Genomic DNA, 14,857 nt, shown 5'->3' on the forward strand with positions numbered 1-14,857 from the left:
ACAATTTAACTAGTAGCACTCATAATTATAAGCTAGTCAGCAGCAGTAGCAGCCACTGCTGACTGTTTGATTTATAGCAATGAGTTTTGTGAACTATATTTTGAAATTGTTTAAAATTAATGCAGTTTGATTCTTTTGTAACATTTCTTTTGAGAAACGTTGGTTTTCAAATATATTTTCAAACTCTTAGTATAAATGACTAAGAAAAAAATTAAGATTCTATTTTTTACAAAGGAGTTACCACTTATCAAGGCCTGGTGGTCACTTGAGAATACGGTTTAAGAAGTGTACTGTAGTCAATGGGTAAAATATTATAATTGCTAGTAGTGGAAATTTTGTAAATTGGATTAAATAAAAGCATGGCTCATCTAAAACTTGAAGACGATCATATTGTATTCAGTTGGAAAGCAGGAAAACGGAACAGTTCCACAGGTGTGCAGTTCTAATAAAAAAAGCTTTGTTCATGGAATCTAGGTTTAGGCACAGATAAAAAGTGGGGGAAATTATTGATAGTGGTTTCAGTTAGATGAGTGTTTTTCGTGAAAGTCAAGCCATGAAAATAACGATAAAGCAGAGATAAGCTCCCAATGTCTCTTCTGTGGGAAAGAGGTTGCAGGGAAGAGAAAAGGGCATCTCCCACTAGGTTATGTAGTCTATTTTGAACTTTGTCAAGGCAGGATAAGCTGCTTCTAGCAGCTCCTGCCCAGATGTGGCAACAGTACTCCATCTTTGGATGTACTTCGCTCTTATACAGCTAGAGAATGCATCAGCTGTGAGATATCTACTGGAGTGATAGAATGATCCCACCATTTTTCCAGCAGCCTTGGCAACAGATTTGATGTACGTGTTCCATCTCAGATCAGGAGTAAAAGTCAGACCTAGAAGCTTGTCAAAACATGGAGCCTCCCCAAGATGAAAGCATTCATTTCAATTTATGGCAGACAGGGATCTGAGCATTGATGATGGAAAGATAGAAGTTTTTGTTTTAGATTCATTAAAATTAACCAGCCACCTCTTTTCCCATTGCACCACGTGATCAAGATCAGAGGAGAGAGAATCAGAAGTTGGTCGTTTACAGCTTTTAAAGTATTGCCATAAATCAGTCATCAACAAAAATGTCTACAAATGATCTTAGGATGTGATTTGGGAGACCATTGATGTAGATCAGGAATAGAGTTGAACCCAGGATGGATCCCTAAGGGACTCTAGCATTAATATTGTGTGCTTCTTTCTGCACATCAACCAATCTTATGAACCTATCAGAGAGAAATGATTTAATAATTGAAAATACATTTCCAGCTATGTCGAAGCTGAAGATTTTGTGGAGTAGACCTTTATGCTATACTCCATCATGTCACGGGCAATTGCCCTAGAAAGGAAGCCTCCATCAAGATTCACTAATCCTACAACTGTTAGCACATCTGCTGTAGATCTAGCAGAACAGAAACCATATTGCATGTCACTGACGAGGTTATTTTTGCTGGGGTGGTTGACTACTCTATTTAAGATTCCAGCAACTTACTCATGACACACAGGAGACTGATTGATTCTTATTAAGGAGATGACCGATCACCAGAATTATGAAATACAGGACATACTAATGAGGTTTTCCAAGGTGTTGGAAAGCAATTCTCCTTAAGACAATGCTTAAACAGTTTTGTAAGTGTGGGAGCTAGTTCTGGTTGAAGCCTTTTCAGCACTATAATAGGAATCCCGTCAGGGCCAGTTTACTGAAATCTAGTTTTTTTTTTATTAGCTTGGCAATATCATGCACAGATATTCGTATGTTACATAGCGTGTTTTCAGACACAGAAGGAAATACAGGAGGTTTGGTGGCCCTGATCGTATAGGATAGAATTGGCTACAAAGTTTTTAGAAAAGAGTTTGGTTTTGTCTGATGCTGGTGAGATTGCCTCAGGTCCACTGATGAGGGTTGGGATAGCGCACACGCTTCTATTCAGGAGCCTGTTTATTTGCCAAAATTGGTGGGAACCAAACTGCTGCTCAGCTACTTTGGACTTGACAGACTGAGCATACAACTCTTGCGTTTTTTTATTACTCTTTTACAGTGGTTGCTGGCAGTCCTGAAAGTGGCTTTAGTCTCAGTACATCTATTACATTGGAAGCAATGGAAATAGTAATTTGTGTACAATGGCAGCAACACATTCTGGAGAACCACGGCTAGCTGTTAGTTTTTTTGCTGGAATGTTTTGGAGGGTATGAAGTGGTCTGTCTATACCTACAATTAACCATTCCGTCAGGTCTGATAATATGGAAGACACATTCTTTTTAAACATGGAACACAGAGGTAGATCTGATATAACTGTACAAAAGCTATCCCAGTCAGCTATAGAGTATCTATATACTGTACAATGGAGAGGTATGTCGGAGGACTTATTACATTTTATTTTTATCTTAACTGAGATAACCGAGTGGTCAGAAGATCCCAGTGGGGACAGAAGAGAAGATGAACATAGCTCAGGCGATATGTGTGAATACTCGAAAAAAAGTTAATGGAGCAAAGGGGGAAGTGGCAAATAATTTAAAGTTGGGGGTCATTTTTGCAGATAAAATTAATGTATGACTTCTATTTTCTTTTTAGAGCAGTTAGAACTCCAATTCTTTTGAAATTTATTAATTTTAAGTTAGTATATAAAAAATATGCTACCACTAAATCTAGGTCAATGACAAGCCCACCTCCTAAGTGCCTTCCTTAACCTTAAATCTAAGTGACACGTCCTACTCTAAAAAATTTCCTTTAATCCTACCACTAATCCTAAGTCCGAGTAGCAAGCCCGCCCCCCTTCATCATACAAACTCTTAAAACCATGCGTAATCGTCTATAAAAAGGGTGATTTGTTTCATGTAGAAAAATAAATTAACTGCTCTAAAACACTAGAATGGTCTGGAAATGGTAGATTTTACTTTAAATTTATGTGACACTAATTCCCTACTCTAAAATAATTTTTTTTTTTCTTTCTTTCTGCAAAGGTTTTTGGTTGTTCACACATAATTGCCCTACCACTAACTCGAAGTCTGAACGGAAAGCCTTTCCCTACAAAGACACTCTTAAAACTGCACATAATTTTCTTTTAAAAAAAAACAAACAAACTTGCAGGATTTATTTTCCCATTGGAAATAAATGGTTAACTGCCTTAAAACATTAAAATGGCTCTAAAATGTAAAATTATTTTACATTTAAATATTAATTTTTTAAATTCTGCCAAGTTTTTCAGTGTTTATATATAAAGTCTTGTGCTAAATTCAGAAATTTAACAAAATGAGAAAAAATGCGTTCATATTTGAGGCTATTGGAGCTTTCTGATGTCAAGGGAAACAAGGTGTAAAGCATTAAGGAAGTTTGCTGATGTAAAAAATCGAATAAAGAAACTAAAAAAAAAAAAAAAAAACATAAGGAAAGAATATTGGAGTGGGTAAAAAATACATGAAAGCTGATTTGAGTAAAGTGCTTTTTACAGACTAATGAAGGATCACATTCTATGGGCCTGATGGATGAGTTTGCAAGCAACATGACTTGAGACAATTTTTTAAATGCCAACGGGGCGGCGTGGGGATTATTGATATTGAGCGTGTTCAATAAATTCTAGGAGATTCTTATTTGTTAATCTTTTATTTAAAACTAGCCTAGGTGCTTGGTGTTGCCCGGGTGTTTGGAGATGTGTTGAGCAAAAAAAAAAAAAAAAAAAGTGGGAATAGGCAGGTTCGAACCTGTACTGCAAAGACGGAAAAGAACGTGTGTGTGTGTGTAGGGGTGTGTCTTTGCTGTTGCGCCCATTGCCAAGCCAGAAGTGATATAGGTTTAAATTAAGACTAGTCAATCAAAAAGAGAGGATGACTTTTGAAAATATCAGCGAAAAAAGCGACCCCCTCCTTGTAGAAAAGTGTCCAGTTGAGGGTGAAGGAGTTATTGATTTTAGCCAATTTTTTGATATGTTGTCCAAAGAGTCGAGCTTCAAAACAATACTGATCTTGTGAAAATCCGTCACCTCTGTCGAAAGTTTTAGGCAGGCATACAAACATACATACCTACCTACATTTTAAACGGGTGAGATTTTTTTTTTTTTTTTTTTTTTTTTTTAAATACATTTTTACCCCCCTAACAAGGCATATGTCCACTTTGTTGTAGGGGGCTACTATTAGGGACATAGGCATCAGGGGTACTGTGTAGGGAGTTGAGCAGCAAGATGTCGGTTCACGTTGCACTTGAACTTCTGCATGTCAGTACAGTTGGAAGCAGAGACCTGGCAGGGAATTCCAAAGTCTAGCTGTCCTGGGGAAGAAACTACTGGAGTAGAAGGTTCTCTTACATCTAGGGATCTCTACTGTGAAGGGGTGGGATTTAGCTGCTTGTCGGGGGTATTGACGTCGAGGGGGCACAAGTGCTTGCAGTTCGTCAGAGCATTCACCGTTAAAGTACTTGTAGAAAAGGCAGAGGGATGCAACATTTCATCGATGGGACAGGGGCTGAAGTTTAGATGACAGTTCAGGACCTATCAGATTGGCGACTCTCTTGAACCTTGTCTAGGAGCGAGAGAGTAGTGGTCGATGTACCAGCCCAAATATGAGAACAATACTCCATACATGGGCGAATGGTGGCCTTATAGAGGTATACGATACTTTCGGGCGTTAGTATCTTTCTAGCACGGTAGAGAGAACCTACTTTCTTTGCAGCGGTCCTGGCGATACTCTCTATGTAATTGTTCCAACTCCTGTTTCCTGAGAGCATTAGGCCAAGGAGTTTAAAGGATGTACTTTCAGATAGTCATTGGCCATTGCTATTGGTGGTAGAGAAGGTTTCTTGTAATTATTGAAGGAAACGAGTTTATTCTTGGCAGCATTGAATGTGACCATCCATTTTATGTCCCCATTCCACTACAGATCGGAGATCATCCTCTAGTGCTTCTGCCATTTCTTTAGATATGTGTTCATTTGTTTTCCTGTCGTGTCTGTTATAGTGTGGGGAGGTCATTTATGAATATTAGGAATAAAAGAGGTTCCAGGATAGACCTCTGAGGCACTCCCGCATTTATATCATTGTTTAGATGTACGACTGTCGAGGACAACCTGGATTTTTCTCTTATCTAAGAAGGATTTAACTGTCATGTATTCTTCCAGTGATACCATATGATCTGATTTTCCTGAGAAGACCTTCATGTCATACCCTGTCAAAAGCCTTAGATATATATTGTAGACAATTTTGTTTTTCTCTTAAGAAATTGACAAATTTCTTCTAAAACTTATTCATTTTTATTTTATTCATTTTTACATTAGTTTTACAAGGTATAATGTAAACATACCAAAGAAATAGTTGCAAATAAACTACATTCTGGGGAAGCGGGTGGGGGCTTGCAATACTCATTTTTAACAGTCCTAGTATTAGATTTCAGTTTTTTTTGTCCATAAAATACATTACAATTCAACTTTAAGTTCTAATGGATGAATGGAAGTTTTATGGTATTGCAACACATGTGCATTTACTGCAGATGACTTGAAAACTATTAATTTCTGGAGATTTTCAATGCCATATTCGGATTCCTTGCACAAAAGTACATTCACATGGCAAATTACATTATTTAATCTTGTGTTTTAACAAAAATATAGCATTTTTACTGAATCTCAATGTGCAAGGCACAAAGATAGTCATAATTTCCTTAATTTTAGTTAGATTTAAAAATTTTTTAAAGATTATTTCTTAGATCATCAAGCTCTTTCTATGTATGCCATTGAGATATTTTAAGCAATTTCAGTTTTTTCACGTGTATTGTTAATTTGATCATTGTATTAAATGACTACAATTATTTAAAATTAGAATGTACTTTAAATAGGTGACATTTAAAGATAGACAAAATGGTATTATAAATTTGGATTTCAGTCTTGCTGTACAGCCATGTATAAGACATATACAGTAAAAAAAATAAATAAAAATATCAATTTTGACTGGATTTTATTTCAAATTTATTTATATTTCCTTAAATTGAAAATGTCAACTTTTTATTTTCTATTGAAATGGCTAATTTTCTGTAAGTTTTTTTTTAACTTTTTCTAAATTTTTCTCCTTTTTAGGTTTTGTATATAAGTGTTGTATATAAGTGTGTATGATGAGTACAGCCTTGAGCACTTCGCGTGCCAACAGTAGGTCTAGCAAAGAGAAGTCGTCTAAAACTGCAACACAAGCACAGAACGCAATGAAAATTGATGGCCCTCCTAAGGTACAGGTAAGTGCTTCATGTTGACAGTTTGATTTTTTAAAAATCTTTTTGTTCCCCAAACATTGTGTATAAATTTATTTCATGATATGGTGCACATTTATTATGCCTTTAACCCCCCCCCCCCTAGGCAAATCTTAAATTCCCCAGTTTTTGAAAGGCTTGTTCCTATCCTATATGGCATAGAACTGAGTTGTTCAGTGTTGAAACCTGTTGCAACATGTTTCCCTTAACACAAAAGGTTCTGATTTTCTCATTTTTAAAAGTTGATTTTATGGACTAGCTGTATCTCCGGTACTGTCTGGAAGTCTAAATTTGTTTTAAGAAAATACTTATATTATGGGGGAGAATTCAATTAAGAAATGTCATTGAAAAAGTGTTTTGCAATAAAATTGATAGGATGTCTTATGAAATAAAGATGCAAGATCATTTAGACATAACATGTATTCAAATATTAATTTTAATGTTTTGTAACATGATTTTTTTACAGATATTTTGCCTGGTAATTCCTTTTATACACTATGTATAGAACAGCTGTTTAAAGAAAATTAGAAGAGTTCTTTAAAATATTAACATTTTATGTTAAACTAGCAGTTCAACCTGGCTTTGCTCGGAACCTATATACTGTTCATAACTTTGTGCATATATATATATATATATATATTAAAAAAGTTTGACTCGTGTCCAGGTAACCTACATCTAAAATTTCAATTGTTTAGACCCAAATTGGCGGAGGAGTTTGGTACAGTCTGCGCAGCCAAATTTTCACTCAAATTGATTAAAAAGGCTTTTGGCTGAATCATTTCCTAGATACAGCAAGGGTCAAATATTTTGAACGTTGACCCCTTAGCAGCTAAATTTTTGGCCAAAACCAGATTTAAAAAGCTTGTCCTATGTCTGAAAACACTTTGTAAAATTTCAAATGTTTAAACCAAAAATTGACTGAGTAATTTGGTAGACCGCAGAGGTCAAATTTTTTTAACTTTGACCCCAATTTTGAGCCCTTAACATTTGTTTTGGGCTCAAATCAAATTAAAAAGTTTGATCCATGTCCAAGTAACCTACATCTAAAATTTTAAGTCTCAAGTTCCAGTCTAGGAGCTGTTTCCACAGACTTCTGGCCATGTTTGAATTCATGATGCTAGCGTTTTACAAGGTCATATGATGGGGCATTATCACCATAAGTTTCTTTTATTTCATCAAGTCTCCTGTGGTGGATGTCCTTTCAAATACAAAAACCGGATCACTGCTCGACATTCAACAAGCTCCATTTCACACCTGACTCTGTTCAAACACCTGTAAAACAGAAACCACAATTAGTTCAGAGCTGTAATTTGCCACATAACCCACAGAGATATAAATCATTGCACATGCAAAGTTTCAGCTAGATTAGACAACTGGAAGTGGGTCAGGAGCATTACTAATTGCACGCCCCTCGTGTGGAGTCACAACATTCATTAAATATAATTTTTGTAAATTATATTATGTCTAGGTAATTGTAGAGGTTCTTCTCCAAGCAAATAATTTTCAATAACTCTTGCACTACTTAAATAATACTCCAACAAAACTTATGAAAGCATAAATTGACTCCTGAAACTTATAAAAAAAAATTTCTAAGAAAAAATATAACTTCAGTATTGTTTCTTCAAAAACTTATTAGTTTTCATGTACATCTAAGGTTTGCAGAGAATTATTTCATCTTTCGTATTTGTCTCATGCTTGTGATTTCCAACTTTTCCTGTCTGTTGCTATTTCGCTTGTGCCAGGATCAGATTATCATCAACTGATCCCTCCATATTATGAGTGACCTATATGACTTTTGGCCATTGACATTAATGTGGAAAACACTTTAGAGCATTTTAAATGATTGCTGGTGGGTGACATGGCCATATCAGTTAGTATGTCATGACATTCTTTCACATTGAGACTAATTGAAGCAGCAATTTTCTCCATTTGATGCACTGCAGTCAGGATTGTGTCACTTTGATATTTTGTTGACTCTGTTTTACAGACATACAAGAGTAAAGTTATTACATGTTCTGCATTTGATGGAGTTTGAGCCAGTCCAAACTTACAGATATCGCATGAGTATCTGTCTTATACAGATATCATCTCTTTAGCATGAGATATACTTTTTGTCATATTAATCTTGAAACCTTCCTATTTAAATGCTGATTTCCATCTGTAAAATGTGGTATTTACTTCTGTTGCACTGGATGCACTGATAACTATATCATTCATATAAAGAATCTCCCGTTGAGCCCCATTTCTGCGGGTTTTTGTCACTTCATCAAGGACTGATAAACAAAAGTAGATGAAGTACTTGTCCAGTGCACTCCTAGTTATTTCTCTAGGGTTCCAAGAAGACCTCAGCAAAGGTCATGACCATGGTCAATTCGTGGTAGTGTGCATTCATTAATTGCTTAGGCATAAATTTGGATCACAGTATATAAAGGATAGTTTTTCTAGGCACACTTTTCATGGGCCTGTTTTAGGTCCATGTTTGAGAAATTTTTTTTTTATGTTTTTTTTTATTTTTTTAATTTATTTATTGGAGGATGGTGGCAATAGCCAAACTGATTCAAGCTGATAGAAAAGAAATGACTGTTCTTATCTTGAATATTATTCTGTTATTCTCACAATGTTTCAGCCAATTAAACCTCCAACCTTCATGTTTACTTTGAACTCTAGGAATCTGCATGGAATTACGAACAGAACTCTTTATTTAATCCACAATAGATAGCATGCTCTTGTTCTGTTAGTCATTTTATTTATTTTAAATAACACCTTTTCCTAGGGGAGATAACTTGTAAACATAATACTGAAATAATTTTCACCCTGGATGTAAATGCCAGGACTGATATTTATTTCACATTTATTGTGGTATTTTTAAATATATTAAATGTATTTAAACAATAGTTGATCATTTTGTGTGATATCATGTGATATAGGGTATTGAGATCCAAAACAAAAATAATATTGAGAATTTAACTTTTAATCAGTTTATACAGAATCATGTTAGGTAGTGTCAAAAATTAACCAGAATTGATATTAAGCTTTGTTCATTCAATCTGTTTAATATTTATATTTTAAATTCAAGTGTGACTGACAAACAGACAAAGCCACTCTCTTATAGGGAAACTTTGTGTATATTTAAAAATAAGATTAGTCAAATGTAGTTCAATGTGCATGTCTATCAATGATGCCATTTCAAACTGAAGCTTGGCACTGATGCTGAGACATATCAGCTGCTTCTATATATTGTATGCTAAAGGGATATTGTCAAATATTTTATATAGAATTTATAGATATGTGTTATCAAATAAAATAATTTTGTACTATTATGTATAGCAAGTAAGCATAAAAGATATCAAGTCCTAATTTTCAGTTTCATATTTAGTATTTCTTTTTTCTTTTTTTTTTTTTTTTTGTTTAAGTAATGATAGCAATTTGCAGTGTCAAGAGATTATTTGCAAGAACCAGGATTTATGTATTTATTTGCAGACTGTTATCCTAATCTTCATAGTTGTTTCAGCATATTTCGGCCAACTCAACAACTATGAAGATGAGGATAACGGTTCACAAATAAATAAGTACACAAATTACTCATCTCAACGGATTCTAATAAAAAAAAATAACTAGAATTTAGTATTGTAGCTTGTAAAAATGAATTCAGAATGAATGAAAAGAATTATATAATCATAGAAATTAATGAAGGAAAGCTTTCGCCTCAAATTTCTAAAGATTTGAAAAGGAGTCATTGGACAAATGTGAATTCAGTCAAGGAAAAAAAGTCGTGTCCTGAATTCAGAAATTTAACAAAGTGAGATCTATCATATATCAAATTAAAAAACCCAAATGTGTCAAGTGTGTTCATATTTCAGGCTGTTGGAGCTCCTATGGTGTAAAGCATATAGCAAGTTTGATGTAAAAAAAAAAAAATCAAATAAACTCATTTTAACAAAGAAAAAAGATTGCAGTGGGTAAAAAAAATACATAACTGATTTCAGTAAAGTGTCCTTTATTACTGAAGGATCACCCTTGACGGGAATGATGGATGAGTTTGAGGATGTGTTTGCAAGCAACGTAACTTGAGACACTTTTAGCTAAACATCTATCATCTTCATCCAAAGTCATGCATCAAAGTTGACCAAATCCTGGTTGAAAGGAAAGGGATTTGTTGATTCACTCATGCACTGGCCTTCAAATAGATGTGACTTGAATTCCATTGAGAACCTGGAGAGCATCTTTGAAATTTTTTCTAATGGAAAGTAATTCAGCAGCAGCTCATCTCTGGAAGGCAGTTAAAGTTGCTGCAAAAACTTACCAGTTGCTAAAATTGCAAATCTAACTTCAGATGTTAAGCTGCTAAGAGTTATAGGAAAAAAGGAGAGGAAGGAGCATTTGTTCAATAAATTCTATGAGCTGCTTATTTGGTGCTAACATCTATTTAAAATAATTTTTTGTTTTTCCTTTTAAGAAATTGACAAATTTACTCTAGAACCCTTTCATGTTTTTCACATGGTGAGAGAAGGAAGCAAAGTGCGTACAGCGGAAGATGGATGTGTAAAGTTGAAGACGAGAAATGGCTAGCTATGGTTGGCATGTGGTGGAGGAGAGAAAGAAAAATGAGTGCTGAGTGAGATGCACATATGACCTTGTTATGGCGGCCAGAGACTTTTAAGCTGGTATCGAAATGGCAAGGTTCTGTTGATTTCATGGCAGACAAAATGCTAAAGCAAAAAAAAAAGCAGTCGGATTTATTTATTTTTGTTTGTTTTTTTTTTTTTCGACCGTATCAGACGGTATGGGGTTTTCCGAGCGGTTTGAACTGTAACGAATACGATTCTAGTGTAATGACTACGTCACATATCTCTAATAATATTGAGTAGAATTTAATCCTCGTAATAGGACACAATTCTTTAATTCATAACTTGCATATAATCTTTAGGCACAGTTTATATACATTTCAAGATAACTATCCAGAAATTCCTTAAAGAATTGTATGAAACCAGAAATTTAAATTATATATATATATATATATATATATATATATATATATATAATATAAAGTTATGAAAAAGCCCAAACAGACAATAACATTGGTACAGTTGTAGCATTTGCATTAAAAAAAAAAAAAAATTATTTTTCATACATGACTATATTTTTTTCTACATTGGTGTAGAAATAATTATTTATTCTATCTATTTAACCCTTATCCTTGAATGGCCTTTGGACCTTGATCAGTGGTGACTCCCTTTAGTAATAAAAAAAAATCTTCTAAAATGGAAATTATTGTAATTTTAAATGAATTAAAATTCTTTAAACAAAGTATTTATCAATCATCTTAGCTTTATTATTAATGAATCTGTGAATACACTAAACTATCTATAAATGATCTTTTTTGTAATTAGGGTACTTATGATTGTGTATGTGTTCTTGTTGTTTTCTTTATAATTTTCATTTTAATTTCAGCCAACCCCAGAGCAGATCCGCATTGCTCAGATGATTAATGACCGAGCTGAAAATGAGGATCCAGCTAACCGAAAGATCGAGAAGATTGAACAGGTAAAAGCTGTCTTGTCACATCCGTTTCGCTATTCTGCATGGTTGCCCACTGAAAATATCGCTACCCTGTTGCTACATGTTTATGAATTAATGCTTCAAATGTGCCCTTTCATTAGGACTTTTAAATTACTGAAATCTTTTACTTTTTTTATAAACAGTGTTACACTTCATTTTAATCTGATATGTTCTTTGATATGGCCTTAAAGTGCATCCGATGGTGGGACCTTGATTTGGGAGTTGGGATAACCTTGTAGTTATTATTCTCTAGTCCACTGACTCTGAGTACTAGAACCCGTTAGGATCTCATCTATGAATTAAATAGGACTTGTTATCGAGATTATTTTACAAATTATACACCTATTAAACTAAAAACCATTTACACCTTAAAAAATATGGCAACATAGAATTTAAGCGTAAAATTTTATCCAAATGACTGGATTTGATATTTAATCAAAGTCTTGATATTCCTTAAAACAAATCTTGCTTAATCTAATAAATATGCCTATTAACATAATGATAGCCTGAACACACTGACTAAATTGTATGATGATTGAGAACGTGAAGCTGTGCACAAACAAACTCTATGGAAAGTAATCTCCCATCTTGGCAGATGCAATAAAAAAAATATATACATAAAATAAGTACATGTTCTTTTCAACCCCTGAAGTAAATAATTACACATTTATTCTAATGTTTATTTTGTGTCTTAAGTTAATGTCTCAAGCAAGCAACCATTATAAAGTTTCAAATTTATTTCAAGATTTCATTGAAATGAATGTTTTGCTGACAATAATTTATTTGTTGTAATACTTACATTGAAACCAGTACATGATTACACTCGAGCATGGGAGTGGTTGTAATATTTTAAATAAATGTGAAGAGTTGTTTGAAGGCTACATCAATGTGGTTTGGCATATGAGAATGACAATGTAAGAAATTTTCTATAATTTTTAATTATATTACGTTTCTTTGCCAACATAATGTGTTGTACAAGATTTTAGGTGTTGATGTCCCTAATTTTCTTCAGGGGGAAAAATAATCTCTCTTATACTGTTCACTTTACCCAAACTGGATATTGCACGACACCAATTCAGTGGTCATTAACCTTTCGAATGCACACTTTAAGCATAATACGCAAAAATTAATCATTTATATACATTAAAAGAAAGCTACAATAATTCTCAACAATACGAAAATGAGGAGTATCAACACCTACCATGTTGAAAGAAACATTATGTTGGCAAATAAACGTAATGATTGAAAATTTCTTCCAATATTGTCATTCTTTTATATGCTAACTAGTGTTCAGTGTTTCTTACGAACCGTATTGATATAGCCTTCAAACACAATCCCTTTCACAGCATCGTTTGCTTCAAATTTATAAAACACAGACAATTTCACTTTTCTAGATATACTAACTCGTGTCCACGGTGTATCCTACTAACCGCATTGATATAGCCTTCAAACACAACTCCTTTCACACTACGCACAATGCTTCAAGCAAACTACATCCTTCTCTCATCTTAAATGAATGTTCTTATTGATCATTTATATACTTGGTATTATTCAATGTATTATAACTAGCAGGACTTGTGTACCAGCATTGCTCAGTGGAAATGACGCAAAGCCAGAACAGATTCAATTAAATCATTTTTATATTCTCTCTCTACCCTCACGACGGTGGGGGGCACTTGGGATACAGCTCCTGGTAGTAATTTATAATTAAGAGATTTGAAAATTAAAGGAATAAGTGAGTGACTTAGATAAATTTAGGCAAAGATAAAGTCTTTATCTTGTAAAATTTTACTGCAGAAAAGTAACCTTACTGTAATGTGTCTGATATTCTATACACTTCTATAAAGTCACCCTTTACCCATGCATGGAGTATTGTTTCCACATTTGGACTAGTTTACCAATCACTTACCTCTTAGAGTGCAAAAAAAGAATCTCGAACTTGATATGTTCTGCACTCTGCTCTTGTCTCATTAGTGTGATGTTGCATCCCTGTGCTTGTTTTACGAATATTTCCATAAAAATGTGTTCTTACAGAATTACCTCATTTGTACATCATAAATACCTTGACTGGACTAAATCTTTCCCTTTCACAAAATAGGTTCTTGTATGTTGGAAAACTTGTTACTCTAATAGCTCCTTTCCTTCGATTGCTTGCCTTTTAGAATTCCCTTCATGCTACCTGTTTCCCCAACTGTACCAACATGCAGAAATTTTAGTGTAATGTGAACAAAAATTTTACTGCACTTAAAAGAATTAAAACTGATTTTTAAAATAGTCTTACTAGCAAATCCTTGTCTCTTAACCACAAGAATTTTTGCAGGTTTATAACCAACACTTCCATGAAATGTTATTTTAAAATACAGGTTGCTTACTATTCTATTTTACATGTAGAATACAAAAAAAAAAAAACTTAATGACATTTTTTTTTCCTCACTTTCATCCTTTCTCATGTGCAGGTTATGGAAGCGACTGGCAAAAGTTATGATGAAGCAGCAGTAGCTTTGCATGATGCAGAGTTTGATCCAGAGAAAGCTGTCATTATGCTTCTTGAAGGTGAAAATGACCAGGTAAATTCCATTTTTATTAACTCAGATTTTTTTTAATATAGCTAATTGAATTTGCTAAAAATTTGCTATACAGGTTTGTAATCATTGTCTGTGGTGGTTAAAAAAAATGTTTTTTTAAATTAAAACTTGCATATATATTGCAGACGCCTCCTCAATATAACTGACCACTCCCTTATGTAAAAAGTTATCAATTTTGAAACCATTTAGGATGCATTGAAGAAGAAAAAAAATCAGCCGAAAATAGTTTTTTTTTTTTTTTTCTATTCTCCAGTTAAGAGCATATCTGGTAAAATTTTATGTAGACTTCTAAACCTGTTTGTTAAAGGCCCTTGTAGAAGTTATTTAACTCCCTCCCCTGCGGGATGATGTGATACAAAAATCAAGTGGTATCTGAAAAGCCACACCCTAGAGGAAATGCACTCTGACCTGAAAAAAATGCCTGGGCAGCACCGTTGGCATTCCTCAATAGGAGAAGGCAAA

General features: G+C 33.9%; 1 protein-coding gene across 28 annotated transcripts in view; it reads left to right on the plus strand.

Moving 5' to 3' along the window:
- LOC145292158 (uncharacterized) overlaps window positions 1-14,857 on the plus strand; it is a 150,914-nt gene that overhangs the window by 44,272 nt on the left and 91,785 nt on the right. For all 28 annotated transcript variants that reach the window (XM_080138305.1, XM_080138298.1, XM_080138310.1 and 25 more), the window contains exons 2-4: window positions 6,085-6,236; window positions 11,703-11,795; window positions 14,267-14,377. In XM_080138305.1, the coding sequence (XP_079994431.1) occupies window positions 6,117-6,236; window positions 11,703-11,795; window positions 14,267-14,377 (324 nt within the window). In that variant the 5' untranslated portion in view covers window positions 6,085-6,116. The remainder of the gene's footprint in view (window positions 1-6,084; window positions 6,237-11,702; window positions 11,796-14,266; window positions 14,378-14,857) is intronic.

Source organism: Euprymna scolopes, chromosome 13, assembly GCF_053919585.1.
Source record: "Euprymna scolopes isolate OS-2025 chromosome 13, ASM5391958v1, whole genome shotgun sequence".
NCBI lineage: Eukaryota > Metazoa > Mollusca > Cephalopoda > Sepiida > Sepiolidae > Euprymna > Euprymna scolopes.